The sequence below is a fragment of the Aquila chrysaetos genome, chromosome 25 (genome assembly GCF_900496995.4).
Source record: "Aquila chrysaetos chrysaetos chromosome 25, bAquChr1.4, whole genome shotgun sequence".
In the NCBI taxonomy this organism is placed as follows: Eukaryota; Metazoa; Chordata; class Aves; order Accipitriformes; family Accipitridae; genus Aquila; species Aquila chrysaetos.
This window is the reverse complement of record NC_044028.1, coordinates 521,183-541,600: the sequence shown is the minus strand read 5'-3', so window position 1 is coordinate 541,600 and position 20,418 is coordinate 521,183. Positions and strand designations below refer to the sequence as shown.

Below are 20,418 nucleotides of genomic sequence, written 5' to 3'. Positions count from 1 at the left end.
TAAGTTTTATTAGCTGAGACATTTAAAAGCATGTCATCATAACAAAAAGGTCTTGTGTAATCCTAACTGCACCACTCTGGTACAAGGCTCTGAAGTGAATAGGCTTAATTGAGCAAATGGAAGCAGATGGCTTGCTGAACAGACAGGTATTGTACAGGTTTATTGTCAATTAACTTTTGTCTACATATGCCTATGGCGAATTGACTGTATAATGTGTTACCAAGGCTGATTTAACACTTCAGGTGCCCACCATGTCCAGGGTCCGAGAAGAAACAAAGCCAGAAGTGCTTTGGTCCCTGGGGCCCACAGGTGTGGCAGCATCCCTCCTTCTGAACATCCCGACAACACCTGCATGGGGCAGGAGGGACACTGAGGTGTCTGGCCATGCCTGGCACCTTGCTAACCACCCGTCCTCTGCTTCTGCACAGGAACGTGATGCCCAAGACGCTGGACGGCCAGATCACCATGGAGAAGACCCCCAGCTACTTCGTGACCAACGAGGCCCCCAGGCGCATTCACTCCATGGCCAAGGACACGAAGCTGATCGTGGTGGTGAGAAACCCGGTCACACGGGCCATCTCGGACTACACGCAGACGCTCTCCAAGAAGCCAGAGATCCCCACCTTCGAGGTGCTGGCCTTCAAGAACCGGACCCTGGGGCTGATTGATGCCTCCTGGAGCGCAATCCGCATCGGGATCTATGCCCTGCACTTGGAGAACTGGCTCCAGTACTTCCCCCTCTCCCAAATCCTTTTTGTCAGTGGCGAGAGGCTCATCACTGACCCAGCTGGGGAAATGGCTAAGGTCCAGGACTTCTTAGGCCTCAAGAGGATTGTTACAGAGAAACATTTTTATTTTAATAAAACCAAGGGGTTCCCCTGTCTAAAGAAGCCAGAGGACAGCAGTGCTCCCCGGTGCTTGGGCAAGTCCAAGGGTCGAACTCACCCCAAAATAGACCCAGACGTCATCCACAGACTGCGGAAGTTTTACAAACCATTCAATGTCATGTTTTACCAAATGACGGGCCAAGATTTCCAGTGGGAGCAGGAAGAAAGTGATAAGTAGAACCATGAAATCAGGAATAAAGTTCTTTTCTTTTGAGATGCAAATCATCATTAGAGACCCAAAAGTCACTCGGGGCTAGAGGCTCAGCCTTGTGAGTGCAAGACTCTTGCGCTGTCAGGGTTGCAGCCAAAGCTGCCCCACGTTTCCAGCTCTGAAACCTTAGTGGCACGTCACCTTGGGTTGCATTTGGGCTCTCCCCCCTGTGATGCTGAGGAGGATCAGGGGGTGGGTGGGAGGAGGAGGAGAGAGAGGGAGCAGGGTTCCTCAGGGTGATGGGATGCTTCGTGTCGACATTTCACTGCTGATGTCCCCCTCGCAGCCAGGCAGGCAGGACCAGCACCACCTGCCATGGCTAGCTGAGCGGGAGAGTGGCTCACAAAACCCAGCAACACCGGGAAAAACCCATAGATTTGATTTCTCCTGCCCTGGCTGTGAGTTTTCCCAGACAGCAGCACCAGATCTGGTGAATTCAGGACATGTGCATTCAAATGCACACTGGTATTTGTGTGTGGAAGGAATAAAGCCAGTTATGCTGCAGAGGAACTATGTACAGAAACTTCATTTGCACCAGACATTTCAATTACTTGTTGCACTAAAACTAGTATTTACCAAGTGCCACAAAACACCTGGGCCCAATTCTCCTCCGACTGGTGGGTGTATCGCCACTGTTGGAAGAGAGTCATTCCTGCTTTGCTGGGCTGCTCAGTGAGATCAGAACCGGGGCCTTCCCCGGACTCCCCCGCTCCTCCTGGAAGCCGTACCGAAGGCCATCCCCAGGCATCCGCTCGGAGTGGGGGTCTCACCGCCTGGCCAGGCTGCTGAGGTGCGTTGCGGAGCTGCGTGTGCCCATGCAGCACCCCCCAGCAAGGCCGTGCTGTGCCCTGCTCCGTGGTTTGGAGCCAGGCGTTCCTGGTAGGAACCGAGGGGCTGACTGTAGGGCAGAGGCATGGGGGACAGCCCCAGCGTAGGGTCTGGGCAGGGCTGACTGTCGGAGCCCCTGGCACTGCCCTTCATTTGCACCTTGAAAACGAGAGCTCTGCTGCTTGCTGTTGACAGCCAGGTTTGCAAAATGGGGAAGCAGCCTTCATCTTTACTTCAGAATTACAAAAGAGCAATTAATTCCCAGGGCAAGTGCTGCTCTGCGCAAAAAATGTGTGCTTTCTAGTGGAAATGACCACGTCAACCAAATTTGCAAATCCTGGTAGAAACTAGAATAAACCCATATCCCAACTGGATCCTCCAGCAACGTGATGAGAGATGCATGCTGGAACCAGTGGAGAGCAGGCCAGCAGCACTTTAACACAGCTGCGCTGTTTCCATCTCCATTACTGAGAGAAAAACAGAAAGAGAGGGAACAAAAGGAAGAATGCAGATCTCCTGTTGCTGAAATGTTCCCTTCGCATGGGTGATTTCTAAGGGCACTCAAATATTGCTGGCTGCTTGCTTTGTTTTAACGAGTGGTAAGAATGCCTCCCTGGTGGAGCATAGCTGTGTGTGAGTCCCCTGTCCCCTTTCAGGTGGGTCCCTGGCTGTTGGAAAGCAGCAGAGATGCAGTGTGAGATCGCTGTGGGAGGACCAAGACTCAGTTTTGATTAAGGTGGCAAGAAATCCCTGCTGATCCAGCTAACCAAATGAAATCACTGTTACGTTGGGTAACAAGCTGAACCTGCTTTGAGTTTCATGGCCTGTTGTGTGGTTCATTATGCCATGAAGTGGTGCTGGTGCCTTGGAGTGGATGAAAAAGAGCTGAAGCCATTTGGAAAATTTACACCATGGGCCATGCTGGAGGGGTACCGCAAGGTCCCTGCTAGCATCATGTCAGTTCCTATTAGCCTGATTAGATTTAAAAACAGCTCCTGACATAACATAGCTTTTCACAGTCCCACAAATCCTGAAATTATTACATGAAAATTGGAAGTATGTAATAGGAATAATTTTACAGTGTTTCACACATTATTAAAATGTCAGATCAGCTCCTAAGTGAAAACTGTTGTTACACAATTTGGTGCAAGCTCGATGGATTCAGTTGGAGGATGAGGGGCTTATTGAGGCCCAGTGTCCAGGCTCCTCACCGGAGGGATATCCAGAAATTTTTGCCTGTTCCCAGCATGCTGCAGCCTCGACGCTGCAGCGGGCTGGCCCTGATGGTGCTGAGCAGAGCCTGCCAGTGGAGACGGCAGGACCCGCGGCCCTGGCTGCCTGCCGGAGGGGCTTGGCTCCGGCAGGACGCCATCCCAGGTCATGGCTTGGCCAGGACCTGGCAGGTTGGTGGCTGCACGCAACCCCAGCTGTTATGGCCATCTGCGTGGCACTGTGCATTGCCTTTGTGGTGAAAGCTTGGACTCTCTCAGCCCCCATCCACGGCTTAAGCAGGAGCAGGTCTTCTCCGAGCAAGGTCTCCTTGAGCTTGAAAGAGCCCCTGAGAACCCCTGTCCCCAGCCAGCAGGTCTCCCTGCACACCCCAGCCTTGGTCTGGTCCGGCCCGAGCACTGCCCTGTGTCTGTCTCCCTGGGTGGCTCCGGCTGGCTTCTCCCGGGAAGAGCCTCTGGTCCCCGACTGCCGTCAAGCCACCGTCACTCTTCTCATCGTGCCCCTTGCTGGAGGGACAGGAGGTCTGAAAACGCATGTTTGTCTGAGAATTACGACCCAATGAAGCACCCCCTTAGGGAGGTCATGGCGTGCGGCGGGGCCGGGCAGGAGCGTCCGTCCTGCGCTGGGATGAAGCACAGTTGCGCCTGGGGCTCAGTCCTGGAGCTGGAACAAGGCCCTGGAGCAGGGATGCGGAGGAGGGTCCTGCAGGAGGGCTCCCAGCGCAGGGCTCCAGAGCAGGACGCAGCCGGCCCCGGCCCCCGGGCCCCCCAGGAGGGGCCACCCGATGGTTTACAGAAGCGGGGCGGGTGGTGGGAGGTGCTGCGCCTGCCCCGGACTCTTGCTCCCGTTCGTTCTGCCATATATTCAGAGGTTTATTTTTTATATTGGCTGCAATCTCCAGCTCTGGAGGAGCCACCGAGCACCTGGCGGCAGAGGAGGGCCCACTCTTCCACCCCTGAGCGGCTGCCCCATGGACACCGACCGCCCCAGCACGATGGGACGGGACCCCCTCGCCTCCCCAGGTGCCACCGCAGCACCACCGGCCCCTTCGCAGCGCTGGAAGGGAGCGGGGTGCGCCAGCCACCCACCCTGGGGGCGGGTGGAGGGCACGGGGGGGCCTCTGGGGTCGTTTATTCTCTTTTCTGTTTTTCTGAAATGCACCCCGTGTCTGCCATGCTAATGCAGGGGCTTGACAGAGGAATTATTTTCTATCTGGCCGGAGAGTGGCCTGCCAAATGAGAGTGAGTCAGGTTAATAACACTTTTTTTTTAAACTATTCAAATGTCAGCATTAGAATACACAGGAAATTGAATTTTGTATTTGATTTCAATTAACAAAGCATAAATTATATTTAATTTTATACACAGACTGGGTGATTCATTGTTCTGGAAAAGCTGGTACTTTATGGTTCAGAGACTGGAAATGGAGAGTTAATCTTTTCTGAAACCAAACTGCTGTGCTGTTGCCTCCTCCCAAACGCGTCTCTGTCTGTCGGTGTCACTCTGTACCTGAACAGTATGAAAATCCTGAACTGAACACTTGAACCCACAGCACTAACAATAAAACATTGTAGCAGCTGCATTTCTCTGCTCCATTTCTCCCAGCCCTGCCAGCAGCACCAACACCCAGCAAGTGGCAGACCAGTGGCGGCCGCCACCAGCCAGTCCAGCCCTGAGCAGCTGCTCTGACCTGCTCCGCAGGATGCGGCCCCACAGGTGCCAGAAGGGCCGGGGGAAGGCACGTGCCACAGCCGGGACCAGGACCAGGACCAGGACTGCCTGGGCCAGCACCCGGCCTGCAGGGTCCCAGGCATGGGGGAGTTTCCAACCCGTTGGGCAGCATCCCCAGAGATGTCCTGCATGAGATCAGGTCAGGGACCCATGGAGAGCACAATCCCCGCTTTCCTCTGCAGGCAGAGACCAGCCACCGGCCCCCAGACCCAGGACTGCCTCAGCTGGGGACAGCAGGCTTGTTCCTGCGGTGGGGGGGCAGCAGGATGTGCCCCTCCGGTGGGGGACAGCAGGATTGTCCCTGCAGTGGGGGGCAGCTTTCCTCATTGGCCTCGCAGCTCGGGGTGCACCTCCCAAGGTCACAAAGAACAAATCCCTGAGCAATGCCTGGGAAGTTTCACTTGCTGCTGATTAAGGATAAATCAGTGGGTAATAAAAGGAGAGAGAGGGCTGGCTGCCAGGCAAAGAAATTAGGGGGAAAAATTTTTTATCTTATTTTGTGTGCATAATTTCCTGCTAGTTTGAAAAAACCTATTTCACAGCACGGCCCTATTGTGTCATCTGATAAAAACCACTGAAAAACTTTTATCAACAAAATTAGGAAGTAGTGAACTATAAAATTGCTAATTATTTTCTAGTAAATTTACTTTTAAATAACTTTAGACACCAATTACAGGCACCATTAAGCACCATTAACACTGGGTATATTTACCAAACAAGGATGGAATACTTATTATTCAAATCAAGATCATTTTGGTGTAGATTTTGCTGTTTGGAAAGCAGTCCCCTCTTACCAGATGTTTAAAAAGTCATCAGAAGATCAATTACACCTCAAATGTAGTCAGATTCCTAATATTTGAATTGTGGCATGATATAATTCAGCCCGTGAAAAAAACACCTGTGTGAGCAGGCACCGTAACCCCGAGGAGCTGCCCCAGCAGTGCCTGCACTGGGCCAGGGCCAATGTGCTCCTCTCTTGCTAGCCCTGAGAAAGCGAGTCCCACATTGCAGGTCCACCTGTCTCTTGCAATGTCTTCTTCCCCTGCTCCATGCAGGGCTCCACCACCCTTTGCACACCCATCCATGTTGGGCCAGTGAGCATTGCTCCTCCTGGCAATCTGCTGCTGTTTTGTCTCTCCACCACCATAGCTGGGCACCTTTCGCTGCCTCCATGGATTTGCTCCCCAGAAGACCGGTGCAGCTCTGCAAAGCGCTTGCCTGCTCCCTCCACCTTTGGGAATGCATGCTGCAAACACAGTGCTGCAGGTTGCCCTGGTGCCGGCATCACGACACCCCTCGTGCCGGCGCTGGACGCGCTCCGCACTGGGCTGAGCGGCGGTGCACGCCTCTTAATTGGACATTGCCAGGCGGCTGTCAGAAAGCTGGCTGCAAAGCTGTTACCTGCTCCCACTTTCCTGCTGTTATCTTTGACATCCTCATTATTTATTAACTGCCCTGTACCCAACAGGCTGCCACCGATGCAGAGATGCTCTTATTATGCAGGTTCAATATTCTGCCTGCCTTCCAAGGTCACATCCTCCAGGATGTCTTGCAAACCAGATTGAAGAGGTACCAGCAAAGATGCAACATGTTCTGTATATGCCAATGCCAGGTTTCAAACAGAGCCCTTTGAATAAGGATGACATACTAGATGGTGATATAAGACCCTGTTGCTTACTGCTTTTCCCTATCCGGTGTGCAGCACTGAGCTTTCTGCATCTACATCAGCAAATACGGGAAACCGGAGCATCAGGCAAGAGCTCCAGCCATCAGCTTTCACATACTGGAACAAAGAGTTTTTCTCTGGCACCCGAGCCTGGAAGGAGAGCAACATGGGGATTATTTAGCTGGCCAGGTTGCAAACCCGCAATGACCTGTTATAGCTTTGTCAGCATGAATAAACTCCTTTTTCCAGCCCCCTTCTCTGCCGCTGCCTCCTTGGCACAGTGCCGGGTGCCTGTGACCCCCGCAGGGTGCGGTGAGGTGGCTTTTGCGCCCTGTGCCAGCAGGCTGCAATGTGCCAGTGGTTCCAGGCAGAAGCATCAAAACAAACCGATACTCTTGCCTCCCCAGGTTTTGTGGTGCCTTTTGCTCAGGTTTTTTTGGTTCTGCTGACCTCAGAAACTATCCCTCCATGAGTCATTCACTGAAAAAAAAAAAAAAAATCTCATTAGAAGATTCTTGATGCCTCTTAAGAAGCTCTTCCAACTTCAGGTAAAAGACTTGAAATCAGAAGAAATAATTTGAGGGTCACTTCACTGTTACTTTGTACCACCAACAGAGATATTTTGGAAATTTTTAGGTGTAACGCAAGGTCTAATAGCCCAATAGATATGAGCACTTGTCCATATGCACTCCATGCAAGGGTAGAGGCTGCCAGCTCAGAAAGGAAGGATTTACCTACAGCTTAACAGGAATTTCTGCTCTAACCTAGTGATGCTCTAGGATGGCAGAGGAGAAGGACATTGGGGCTTTGCAGAATAATGCAGAGAGCTCCCTGTGCCGCCAGCACCCAGCCCCGCAGCTGCTCTGGGTGGGGTAGGACATGTCTCACCCATGTCAGAGAGGATCCGCCAGACACCCCAGCAAGGGAGCTCTGTGGGATGTGGCACCCTCAGAGGACGGTGGCCGAGGCTTTGCCTTGTGCCAGGCTGGGAGCCTCAACAGCGGGGGCTGTGGACAGCTACGAGACCTCAGCCACTGGGAAGACGACATTTATTTGCTGCTAACTCACCAGCTGCAGGACAGGCTGTGCAGCCTGTGCTCAGCTCCTGTGTTGGCAGGCGAAGGCTGGTTTGTTGGCTCACGGTTAGGGTAGGCATCACCTCAGCGCAGCCGAGGAGCCCCTCGGATGGAGGTGGGCATCCCCCGTCCCCCAGCAGCTGTGCAGGGAAGGAAAAGGTCCGCAGCCACTGGATCCCCTCCCCTCTCCCTGTCCTCAGAGGCAGGATTGAGGGCCCTTCTGCAGTCCTCTCCTGCACTTTGCCCCAGGGTGGGCTGCCCAGGAGGTGGGCTGCCCCGCTGCCCCCAGTGCTGTGCCTGGGCACGGGGCTGGGAGGGAGGGCGCACTATGTGCACAGTCTCCGAGGAAATCGAATTGAGAAGAACCGGGATTTTTTCAACAATACATTTTGTGACTAAAGTCATTATGTGCAGAGAGATGTACGGGTAGCTGAAGGACAGAATTAATATAGTAAGTAATCCTCTCCCTTTAGCAATATCTTTCTGCATGAAATAATGATTTAATGTCTAACTTTTTCTAGCATACACATTTCCTCATAACAAACACTTCTATGATATGCAGCTATTTATGTTTCAAGGCAAAAAGCGTGGAGTGTAATGGACTCTACTCTGACTATCTGGCCGTGAAGAAATTTCACTGTATCATGGGAAACGAGGAAAAACATTTTATTTGGAGGCAATTTATTTCTGTTTAAGCCATTCTTATCTTTCTCCCTTGTCTGTGTTGGAATGGATATCTGTATGACTCTGAGTTGCCTCTCCTGCACATGGGGTGTCTGTCCTCTCCAGGACCCCGCGACCAGCTGGAATCCCCGTGCTGCTCCTGACCACTTCTCACAGCTGGTGAATGGCCCTGTCAGGTGGCTTTCCTGGTGCCTCCAAAGCAGCGGTAGGTGGCACGTGGTATTAACTCCAGGAAATCGTTACAGAAGTTTCTGTGTTGAGATAGTGCACCCGTTTGGACTTTACAGCTGTCAAGAAGGGTAATTAATGCTGTAACCTTAAGTAGCGGCAGGCACTATAATCTGTGTTGGAGCACGGGACACAGTCCCAGGGTGGTCCCTGCCCCAGAGGCGTTGGCACCGTGGCAGCTGAGCACATCACTGCCCTGGGAAAGGGCAGCTGCTCTCCTGACAGCTGACCCTGGCTGCACCAGCCCTGCTTTGTGCCAGCCGCTCCACCCATCCTCCCTGTGCCTGGCTGCGTTTGCCCAGAGCCAGCCGGGCCCTGCGGCATGGAGCCAGCCTGCAGCCGTCCCAGCAAGCCGGCCCGAGGGGCAGGGTACTGCTTTCCGAGGCTGCAGTGCCCAATCCAGGCAGCCTTGGCTGCTCTGGAGCCCCAGTTAGGAGGCTTTCAGCTCCCTTTTCCTTCCACGAGACTAATACCCAGAGCAGTGGAGGACAGAGATCTGTCCTGTACGGAGACTTGCCTCCAGGATGTTGCTCTCCATACTCTCTAAGGCAGATCCCACAAACATCAACACGACGCAGAAGAAATGAGCTTTTCCCTGGCAGTGACATACCGCTTAAAAGCACTGATCCAGATAACACAAGAGATGTCTGCGTAATGAAGGCAAACGACACATCTGGCAATTTTCCACCCAAGTGACAGAGATAAACAGTTATAAATACACCCCATTAATAGTGTAAGCATCCTTCAAAGCTTGTCTTGAGAGTCTGTGGGGCCAGCATGCAGCGAGCGGGGGCTGGTGCTTTGGCTGGGCACCTGAGCGGCAGCTACAACAGAGCTGCCAGGCTTGCAGCCCCTTGTTAGCAGAGGCAAAATGAAGCATGGCAGTGGCAGAGGGAGACACTTCCCAGAAGGAGACAAGGGGTTATGAAGCCGTAAGCGCACCAGGCAGTACTGCCAGGGCAGCTTGCTTTGCCCTGTCAGGTGCCGACCAAGCCGTGCTCCCCCCGGCTGCCTCCCCCCGGCTGCCACGATCACCACCAGCCCAGCCCCTGGCAGGTCGGCCGGTGCTCTGGTGTCCCTCCCTGGGGACTGTCATCCTTTCCCCTCCCCAGGGACCCTGCACAGCACTCAGCCTTGCCAAGCAGCTGGACTCAGCTGGGGTTTAGCCCTAGTTTAATGAGGGAAAGCTAATGGATGATTTTTGCCCTTATCTTAGAAAACTACCTGCAGAATAAGTTGCAGTTAATGAAAGGAGTGAGGAATACACAGGTCACTGAGGGTGTCTGCACTCCCCTCTTGAAGGATTTCATCTGAGCCAAATAAGCAGCTGACAGCAAGTCCTCTAACAAATCCATTTTTTTTTCAGGGAATCTTTCCATTCACATGACAATTCCCTAGACATTGGTCCCTCTGAGTAATATTTTTAAGGTTTTTCACTGTGTCTGTGACCTGTGGCTTTTAGTTTCACTGCCCGGAGCCCAGCTGTGTTTCCTCTCTTACCGGAATCTCCTGCTTGTGGAAGTGATGCTTGTGGCCTTGGCTCTGGCAGAGACAGGCTGCTCACAGCAGGAACCATACCTAGTGTGTGCAGACCCTACAACCAGGGGCTCTGCCATGCATGGGCACTCTCGCCCACTCCGCTTCTGTTGTGCCCCAACCCCAGTGTGTGTTGGGGACACCAAGGGCACAGTCACCCCGGGCTCCCTGCAGCACCTTGCTCCTGCCAGGAGCAGGCCATGCTCAGCCCCCTCTGTCTGCAGCGGAAAGGGGGTCTGAAAGCAGAGGGGTCTGGGGCCCTTGGCAGGGCCAGGCACACGGGCCATGGATAACACCCGGGCAGAGATCCCGCACGGCGGGGAGAGCCTGTGTATGACCATGAGACAAAGCAGTCATTGCCTTCTGCACCCAGGACGCACTGCCATCATTTCTATCCTTGCTGAGGGAGGGAAGGGAGCGCGGTCCATGACCATGCAGCACATCCCGGTCATGCTATGGGAGATAGCGAAAGGATTCCCACCTCCTCCGTGAGACCTCACTACTGCAGCTGCAGGGCTCCTGTGTCCCACAGAGGCGGGTGCCCTGCTCTTGCCATGTCCCGGGGCAGCAGCACCCGTGTCCCCAGCGTCCCGCACGGCCGGGCAGGTCTGGCACTAGATGGCACCCCGGTACGGCCTTCCCGGAGGAGGAGCAGGGCATGCAGCCTCCAGCGCAGAGCAGGGAGGGAACGAGGGGGTCAGCATCTTCCCTGTGCTCGACCCCAACCCCAGGGCTGACCCGGAGCACGGCCCAGCCCGGGGCAGCCCACCCCACCCGCCGGCCAAAGGGGCTCTGCTCCGGCCAGCCCGGGCTGTGCCCTGCCTCAGCGGCCGAGCGGGGCTGCTGCGGAGACCTTGCCAGCTGGACCCCGCACGGACAGACCCCGCACAGACAGACCCTGCACGGACAGCACCTGCACAGACGGACCCCGCACGGACAGACCCTGCATGGACAGGACCTGCATGGACAGATCCTGCACAGGCAGACCCTGCACAATCAAGCCCTGCATGGACAGGACCTGCATGGACAAGCCCTGCACGGACAAGCCCTGCATGGACAGGACCTGCATAGACAGGCCCTGAGGGAGGCCAGCTGCAGAAGCTGAGAAAGCACCAGAGGCTGCACTGCCTCCAGCTTCTCCCTGCTCAGCAGGCCAGAGCCGGGGGTAAAACCCAGGAAGGGGTTGGACTTCAGCTGGCTCCACGCTGGAGGGCTGGATGATGTGCCTGCCTCAGAAATCTCTCCCCTGGTCAAGCACCGCAGTGGAGGGTGGAGAAGTGCTCCATTTCCTCAGTGTTCCCAGTCTCCCTGGAAAGAAGTGTCTCATCACAGTTAATTCCTGCTAATTTAATCTGATTTCTCAACACTATGACTGTCTGCTCCACGCTGCCCCATGGCTTCAAAACCACTTGTGGGCAATGGGCACCACTGGAGTACTGTGACTACAAGGCCTGGCAGATGAAGATGAGCCACTCTCAGCAGATGATCTCCTTGAAGGAGGTTGAGCAATTTACGTTGTTTTGCCCAAGCACCAATGATTTTGGCTGCCCTTTGTGAGCTGACCTGTTTGTCTAGCAAAGGTTTACTATCTAGCAAAGGTTTACTGTTTAGAAGTTTGCTTTGTCTTAAAAGCCCACTGCATCTCCTGAGCCTACTGTGGCAATTTCTTAATCCTAAACACTGGCACCACAACAGCCTCCGCCCAGCGTGATACCAGTCTGCAAAGACAGTTCATTAGTGACTATGCAAAAAGGCTCTCTTTATCTGGGCTGCAATTTGGCTGCTTTCCAGTTCACACAATCTGTCAGAGTTCACAGAAGAGGAGGTCCTGCTGAGAGGGACTTTGCAGTTTCTGGAGAGCTACAGCTCCTAAGCTGGAGTGCATACACAGCAGCAAATACTCCGCTCATCCATTTGGTCGGGGGCCAGCTCTACAGTGTAAGATGATAGAAAAACAGTTTAACTAACATTTTCTTCTAGCAAGATTTAATAATAAAATTGTAAGTCTAGTGTTTTCCTTCCAGGTATGACAACTTATGTGGCAGAGTAGATTTGTTAGATTTACAATATGAGCATTACTTTCAAAAAGGAAAAAAAACCCAAGCCCGTGTTCCCAGAGACATACATTAGAAATACTCTAATGCCCTGAGAACTCTGAGTTTTATCCCCATTCTATTAGGGAAAATGTCTTTTCATGCAACTCAGAGAGGGAATGGCATATGCCACTGGCTTGTCCATCTGTCTTGCTCTGTTTGCAGCAGCAGAGCTCTCAAACCAGAAAGGCAGCCATCGGTCCTGTCAAAAATTGCAGCATCTACTTTATTACTGTAAACACAGAAAACAAGAGCTACACAGCAATATGAGCTGGAGTCATGACTGTAACACGCACAGGTCAGGCATTCGTGAGGGTGCTAGGTACAAACAAGCACACAGCGCTGGAGAAGAAGAGACAGACTCAGTGTTGACGCAAACCCTGCAGCAGGGGAGATTCTTCCTCCTGTGCCATGAACAAGCTGAACTGCACCTTCTTGGAGGACATTATAGATAGAGACGCAGCCTTCCCATTAAAGCCCATGCCTTGCAAGAGCACGGCCATTTTTAGGACATTCTTGTGTGCCCATGCATCTCATGTGCCGCACAGCCAGTTTGGGAACTGCAGCTTTCTGTTGCCCCTCTGTGTAGTGTTACACCATTGGCCTCAGTCAGGTGGAATTCCCATTTTCAGGTGGGAAAGGTTTTCTGCATTTTGAATATATAATCAAAGAGCCAGGCCAAATAATAGACTCACAGCCCTGTGCTCATGCTGGCCTAGTGATCTCTGCAGGAATGTAGGACTTCTGGAGATTTAAATGCGTGTGCTCGTACAGAGGATATCTTAGGAGCTGTGTACTGCCTGCTACCTTTCCTCCTCTACACAACTGCATCTTTCTTTCCTTAGCTCCTTCAGTTCTTGGCCTGATTGCAACTGCCAAATCATTTCTGCTAAAACCTTTTTTCTCCATGCTTTTGAAGCAGTCTTTTCCATCCACTCTTCCCAGCTGTGCCCAGGTGATAGCAAATGCTCCTGCTCCGGGGCTTTACTGTTTTGTGTTCTGGAGAGCACCCACAGCCCCATCAGTCATTCTGGTAGGGCTCTCAGGTGGTATTTGCAGTTCCCTTCGGATTCCCTTGGCAAGCACTGGACAGTCTAGGTCCAGACAGACCCGCGTGCACTGGAGGTGTCAGCCTGTATCCCAGAAGAGAAGGAGCAGGAGAAGGAGAAGGAGCCACACAACTGGAAGGCAGCAGAGAGAAGCAGTGTCCCAGGATGGTTCTTGCACACTTCTGCACTTGAGTGTGCTCCCACTATTAACGAAGACACACAATGTTATATCCTCTCTCACATTAAGGGCTGTTTTATCCTTGCTAAATCACAGAGCAGCCCAGACAGACATGATTCAGGACTGGATTTCATTTCAGGTGTACTTACCCCTGACAGTCGGCAGGTTGCGGACTTGGTTTTAAAGCTTCCTGGAGAAGGACAACTCTGTCACCCCTGTGATCGTGCTGGTGGCTGCTGCCCCGATGAGATATGGAGCAGATGGAGGTGGTACTCGCAGCCCATGGTGCCTGGCTATGCTGGTTTCTGGGCCATTTACACTACAGGTTTCTTATGTGTTACAAATAAAAAGCTGTTGGCACATTTCAGCATCACCAGGCACACATCTGCTGCTGAAGTCCTCCCCTGCCACTGAGGAATCCTGCTCTCTCTGTAGGCACAGCTGCTTGGATTTAGCCCACACAGCACCTACAGCTTCTCTGGTATTCACCTTCTTGTTAAGTGTTTAAAAGTTTGTGCAACTTTTTGTTAAGCGGCGAGGAAGTGTTTTCCAGGGGAAGCTAATTCCAGCACATCCTCCTTGTGTAGGTTTGATGTTATGGAACAGTGAGTCTGTTGAATTAATTAGCATAGAGCATTTCACTTATTCCGCTAATCTGCATATTTTGCTCTGAGGGTGAGGGAAACCTCCAGGTGCTGGAAGGATGCTCACGCGGTCATGGCTCCAGCCCCAAGGCAGGTGGGCACGGGCAGACGCGGCAGAGTGCCGCTGGCTGCCCCATGCCGTGGGCTTGCCGGTGGCCTGGGGGTGCCTGTCTGACCCTGTTCTCCAGCCAAATAGCGGCCAGTGGGACCTGCACAAGGCAGCACTACCTCCTGCCAGAATTTGTGTTCATTCCCTCCCCACCCTGTGCCCAAAGCAGGTGCTGTCCTGGCAAGCGGACCATGCCAGCCCGTGCCCCCACCACCCCAGCCCCCTGTGGGGGAGAACGAGAGCAGCTGCCCCGCAGCTCCCTCCTAGGCTGTGCTCATAGAAGGACACACACACACACACCTCTGGGATCCGGGCATTTTTTCATCTTGGCATGAAATTCTTCCAGAGATGATTATTTGAAAGATGAGTCACCAAATACAATAGCAAAGACACATCCTTGACTTACTGGCAGAGAAGAGAGATGTGACCAGCATTAAGTCTCCATGCAATGTCTCCATCACACAGTGTCTGGCGCTTATTCTAAACAGCTCTCAGTCTTGAGCAGAATTGTTTTTTCACATCAGAAATCCAGCTACTTTTCCGTAAGAAATGTTTCTTAATGAAAGGAAAGACAGACTGTGTGCACGGATGTAAAAATCATTATAGTGTAGCTCTGTTTTCTGTACAGCTGCTGTCTTTTAAAGCCTGTTTGTATGAACACATGTGCACATGTGGAGATGCACAGTAGCATCTTTGCGTTGAGGTTATGCTCTGAAATGGGGCATAAATTCCAGCTACCTTTAGGGAGCAGGAGGGTTACTTCTTATGTTTCTTGAATTTTCTGTCTCATTCTGCCTATTTCTCCTCATAGGCTTTTACAGAAGTGGGCTCCGTGCCTCCTCTGCGGGGACTGTCGTCCATGGCCATGGCTGCACTGTGCTGAGGGTTTGCAGGATGGGTTGGTCCAAGCGAGGGCAGCCCAAGCGGAGAAACCTCCCTGGCTGATGGGAAGGGGAACAAGGACAGCACAGCAGCAGGGCAGAGAGGAGGGTGCAAGGCACACGTGCTGCCTTGAGCAGAGCTCGGAGCTGGCTGGGAGCAGGCATCCGACCGTGCCCCGAGAGAGCCCTGGAGGCCCCCAGAGAGCAGGAACGTTGCTGGAGCAGCCAGTCTTGCCCAGGGGAGAACGAGGCAGTCTGTCCCTCAGCGCTTCCTTAAAAACCCCCATGTTCCCCCTGCACCTTGTCCAGAGCGGGGGCTGACCGAAGGGCTCTGCCCTTAGACCTGTGAGCCAGGGCTGCAAACCCCAGAGCTGAGCCCCTGCCTCTGCAAGCGCCTGCCTGCGAGCAGACCCTGAGGATGCAAAGCGAAGCAGCGGCTGCCCGGCCACCTCTAGCCGCAGGGCTCGGGTGGGCAGTACCTGGGGCAGAAGCCCCCTTCCTCTTTTCTGGGAGTGGGCTGGGGCAACAACGGGTGGTCCCCAGGAGTGGAGGGCTGGTTTCTGCACTGCCCCTGTGCCATGAAGGGGGATGCTGTCTTGTAGCCTATTCCAATTCAACAGTGTGTTCTGACCTTGATGATGTTGGTTTAACTAGGATATGAAATGCAAATATAGCCTAAGCTCAACAATTCTGGCACCCAGCAGAGAGACTGAAGGGTGGAACGCTTCCCAGAAGGGTCAGCAAGAGCAGGAAAAATTATATAGAGCAAATAAACAGAATAAAAGGCTTCGCTATTATCCTGGTGCACAGGGCTGCAGCTCCAGAGGACTGCAGGAGATTGTGCTGCTCTGAGGCTTATCCTCAGGGACAAGCTGCTGATCAGGAAACAGAGAAAGGGCTAAGGGCAAGGAGACAAGTTGTTTTTAAATAACTACAAGCCAGGAGGGAGTCACTCTCATTCTGCTCCTTGGCTGATTCTGCATCATCCATCACCCCACCCCACAGCCAGGGCAGTCGCCCCAGTGATTTCCCTGGGATGTGGGGCCAGACCTTAGGAGAGGGTTTAATGCGCTGCCAGGCTGGGGAAGGGGAATTGTTTCCTGACCTGTAGCCGAGCAGATACCCTGCAGGGGAGGGCAGCCTCCATCAAAACAACCTCCCCACGCTTTGGAGAAGCTGCTGTCACCAGCCTTGTAGGAAGCTGAATATACATAAGCTACTGCTGCAAGCTTTGGATGCCACAAGACACTCAAAAACTTTGAATTTAACAGGTGTAAATGCCTATTTTCAAATCAAAGTGGGATTTGCACATTGTTAGTAATTTTTAGTGAACCCATCTAGAATGCTAATCCTTGCTCTGCATCTCGCAAGCAGAGCAGCTCGCTCACTAGCTGGGAGGGTCAGAGCCCTGCTTGTTTCGGCTCCACGGGGACAGAGGGACCTCATGCTCTCGGCTCCAAGATGCATTAGAGACACCGGACCATGCAAGCCAGCTTCGCCCGTGGGCTGGCAGGAAGCCCAGGGATGGCACTTGTGAAGGGCAATGTCAGCCGGGGTGAGGTTGTCTCCCTTCTCCTTATGCCATTAAGGAGCTGATATCCTTGTCTGCACGGGAAGCAACTTGTAGATCAGATTCAGCTCAAACTCAGACAAGCTTCTCACCTCAAGGGAAAGCAGGGATTTCTCTAAGGGTTGCTGCATCCAAATCACTACAGGAGTATCTCATTGCCCGCTCTGCCATGTGGCACGCTCATGTGTGCAAAGCTGGAAGGTGTTGCAAGAAGCTCTGTCAGCCCTCGGAGCAACCCAGAGCGTGCACAGTTACGATGCTGGGACAGATCCTGCACAAGGGTGACAGCGGGGGCCAGAGAAAAGGCTTTGTATGTGCAAGGAGCAGCTGGCACACCTGCCTTTGGTCAGGGCTGGAGGTTACCAAAGCCTTAGCACCCTCACTGTCCCATTGGTGCACGCCTCGGAAGGACTCGCAAGCAGCAGATCAAGGGACACAGACCTGCAGTATCTTCACACCCACCCAGCCCATCGCACCCGATGCTGTGACCCCCTTGTAGGGGAAGCACAGAAGGAGGCACGGATTCAGACAAGACTGACCTGAGATCCCCACGAGGGGCACGCCGAGGGGTACCGTGGGTGGGGGGACAAAGCCAGAGGCCAGGCAGGATGCTAGGCAGAGACGAAGCCACGGGTCGGTGCTCCCGGATGCCACGGGGCAGCCCCGTGATGCACTGGCCAGGGGGAGCCCAGTGGTGGCCGGAGGTTTGAGCTGAGAGGAGCACCCTCATTTAGGCATCTGCAGTGCCATCATGACTTTATTAAAAATTTAAAACACAAATTACAACATTCACCGGGGAAGAATCGCTTTCCTACCAATTACAGTTAATAGGGTAAAATTAATGTACCAATTAATATGGCTGCTTCTAAAACTCAGTCTAATATGTTAAATACTGTTCCTGCCTCTGTAAATGCAGCAAAATAAAGTGATGATCAGGATGGGAGCTAATAAAGTTTTGCTTCTCTGTACTTAAACTATTTGGCATCACTGACTTAAGGCACAGGAAAAAGGAGATTATTTAACATTTTAAGGTTTGTAAGACCCATAAATCATTTCATACATGCCATATTTGTTGAAAAGGATAGAATACATTCAATTTTACAGTATATTAAACTTCATCTAATTTGAACGTAAGAACAGACCAGCAAAATAAATGACCAATTTCTGAAGCAGAAATTACCATTTGGCTGCTGCCATTATGAAACTGCTGGTATTTTATCATGTTCTTAACATAATATTGCTTGTCTATTGATGCATAGTTATAGTGCTAGTCCAAATTGGAAGGCGGTGAAAGAGGACAGTGCAGAGGTTTTTTTTTAATAGGCATCATTTGTCAGATGTTATTTCAGAGGTCTTTGCACTGATGATAATATGCAGATTAAAGCAGAAGTAAATAGGAAAAGAAAAAAAAAAAGAGAGAAAGAAAGGGAAAAAGGGAATGAGAATTTCAGCACATTCTGGCTGCAGCAGACAGGCAGGTGGACCCGGCCCCAGTGGGTACAGATAACAGTAATTAATCTGGGTTGAAGGGTTTCTTCTGAAACCCCGCAGTGTTTGACAAAAGGAGGCATCCTCCTCTGAATCTCAATGCTGCTGGGGACACAAAGAGCAGGAGCACTTGGTCTGTGGGGCAGGACCCGGGGATGGAGCACTGGCCCCTGGCCCGCACCAGCCCTTCTCCCTGCCCCACGCTCCCCCCTGCAGCAGCCACAAATCTGAGCACAAATAAAAATTATGTTTAGTTTGCAAAACAGGAGGAAGGTATCTCCATCCTCCAGAGTTCATTGTTCTGCTAGACTTGGTATTATAGTGGCAATATATTACAGAGAAGAAAAATCAGCTGGCTGCGTTGCCTCCAGAATGACAATGGAAAGCCACAAAACATGATGGAGGTGCAGCTGGCCGGAGGAGATCTCTGCCGGGGTGCTGCCAGGAAGGGTGCTCGCGGGGAAGGAGTCCCACGGAGCACGGCGTCCCACGGGCCGTGGCCCACTGCCCCGCGGCAAACAGACACCTTCTGGGCAGAGGGGACAGCCGTGCTCCCGCACAGGGCTGGCAGTTGGGACCCGGCACCCTCAGTCCCTCCTGCTGCTCCTCAGACACCTCAAGCTCTTCAGGCAGCAGCTCCTCTGCCAGGGCAGGGCACCATGCCAGGGCAGGGGATTGCCCCCGGGACAGGGCACTGCCCCAGAGCAGGGCAGCTCTGCCGGCACAGGGATCAGCCGTGCCCGCATGCTGCGGCTGCGGAGGCAGCTGGCACACCTCTGACCCCAGCGTCTGACACAGCGATGCTGTGGGCATGCCTGCAGAGCTGAAAATGCCTACCTACCAAAAAAAACCCACACAAAAATGGCAAGCTGCTTCATTTGTATTAAGGATAATCATCCTGTTGCCCCAAATCCTGAATTTCCTCCGGTGAAGCGTTTCTGCTGCTGGCAGGCTGCCAGGGGAGGGTGTACGGCAGGGGGGGAAGCTGGGATGTGCATGGGCAGCAGCTCTGCAGCCGCTGTGCAACCTGTGCGGGTGCTCGGCACCGATGCTTAATAAGAACACCTCAGAGCCTGGGTCTGCTTAAACCAAATGAATTGCTCGGATATTAGAGCTGAAATTGTGTTCCATGACTGCAAATCTGTGCAGGGATATATTGTGCTATAACATAGATTTCAATTACTTTCCAACCTTCAGCGTGATGATGCGACATTACGCTCCACTGTCAGAGTTTGCCAGCATGCTCTTACTTTTATTTCTCCTGTTAAATATGGTCTTTGTTGCGCTTCATTGATCTCTGAGCATATTCTGCTGTTTACAACTTTGATAATCTTTGTGTAATCTTCAGGGGTAATTGAATTCCGACAAACATAGCTGAATTTTAAACACCACGCAGATTTAAGTACATTGAAAAGCCATGATATGAAAGTCAAACCTGGAGACAGGGAGAAGCACTTGCTCTCAGCTCCCTTCCTGAAAATCGGGAGCTGAGCCAGGCCCAGAGCCTAGGGATGTCATGAGCAAGTTCAGAGACACGGCTAGGGGTAGGACCAGACCTACCCCAGAGTTTAATCCCAAGTAGTAAATATCATGTCATGTAATGATTTTTGAATATGCAAAACCAAAATGCTTCTGCATTTGCACAAAGTCCCAGGAATTCCACTGGGTCTCACTCTCTGCTAGGACGGGATACAGTCAGCAGCTATCAATCTTTGTTTAAATACCTAGGGAATTACCCTTGTACAGATAAATTATTGGTTTTATGGGCATATTTTGTGAATTAGACAAGGGGGAAAATGTTCCGGTTGGATTTTGATGTAAAAGTTTTTTTGCAGAGCCCTAGGGGCACATGCACAGTGCTTTCATAATCATTATCGTTATTTATTATTTGCCAGCACCAGGAACGTGCCCAGCACAGCGCAGGCACAGTGTAACGTGACTCCCCGGCAGGCACCATGCTCCCAGTGCCAACAGACCACAGGCACTGACCAAACCTCCCCCTCGCTGAGATGCAAGCACTGCATCCCCCTCCACCCCGAGACCAGGCAGCATGCTTGTCCCTCCCTCCTCTCTCTGCTGACCCCCCAAGTCTCTGCAGTTAGTTACAGCCTCCCTTTTGGTGGCTGGAAAAACAGATGTCTTGCTTGAGGACATCAGAATTTTGATGTATTTCCTACAAACTTTCATTTCCCAAACCATCCTCGCTCAGGATGTAGGGGGACTGCTCAAGTACGCTATAAATTAGTATGCTAGCAGAGCTTCTCCTGGAAGGGGCATAAGCTCAGCCAGACAAGAAGGAGTCTCCAGAAATCTCAGTGCTGGAAGGGAAA

General features: G+C 52.4%; 1 protein-coding gene across 1 annotated transcript in view; it reads left to right on the top strand.

Annotated features, from left to right (window-relative positions):
• Positions 1-4,737, top strand: part of HS3ST4 (heparan sulfate-glucosamine 3-sulfotransferase 4) — a 68,766-nt gene extending 64,029 nt beyond the window's left edge. The window contains 1 exon segment of the mRNA XM_030002262.1: positions 429-4,737. Within this exon segment, the coding sequence (XP_029858122.1) occupies positions 429-1,065 (637 nt within the window). The 3' untranslated portion in view covers positions 1,066-4,737.
• The last annotated feature ends 15,681 nt before the right edge of the window (positions 4,738-20,418 follow it).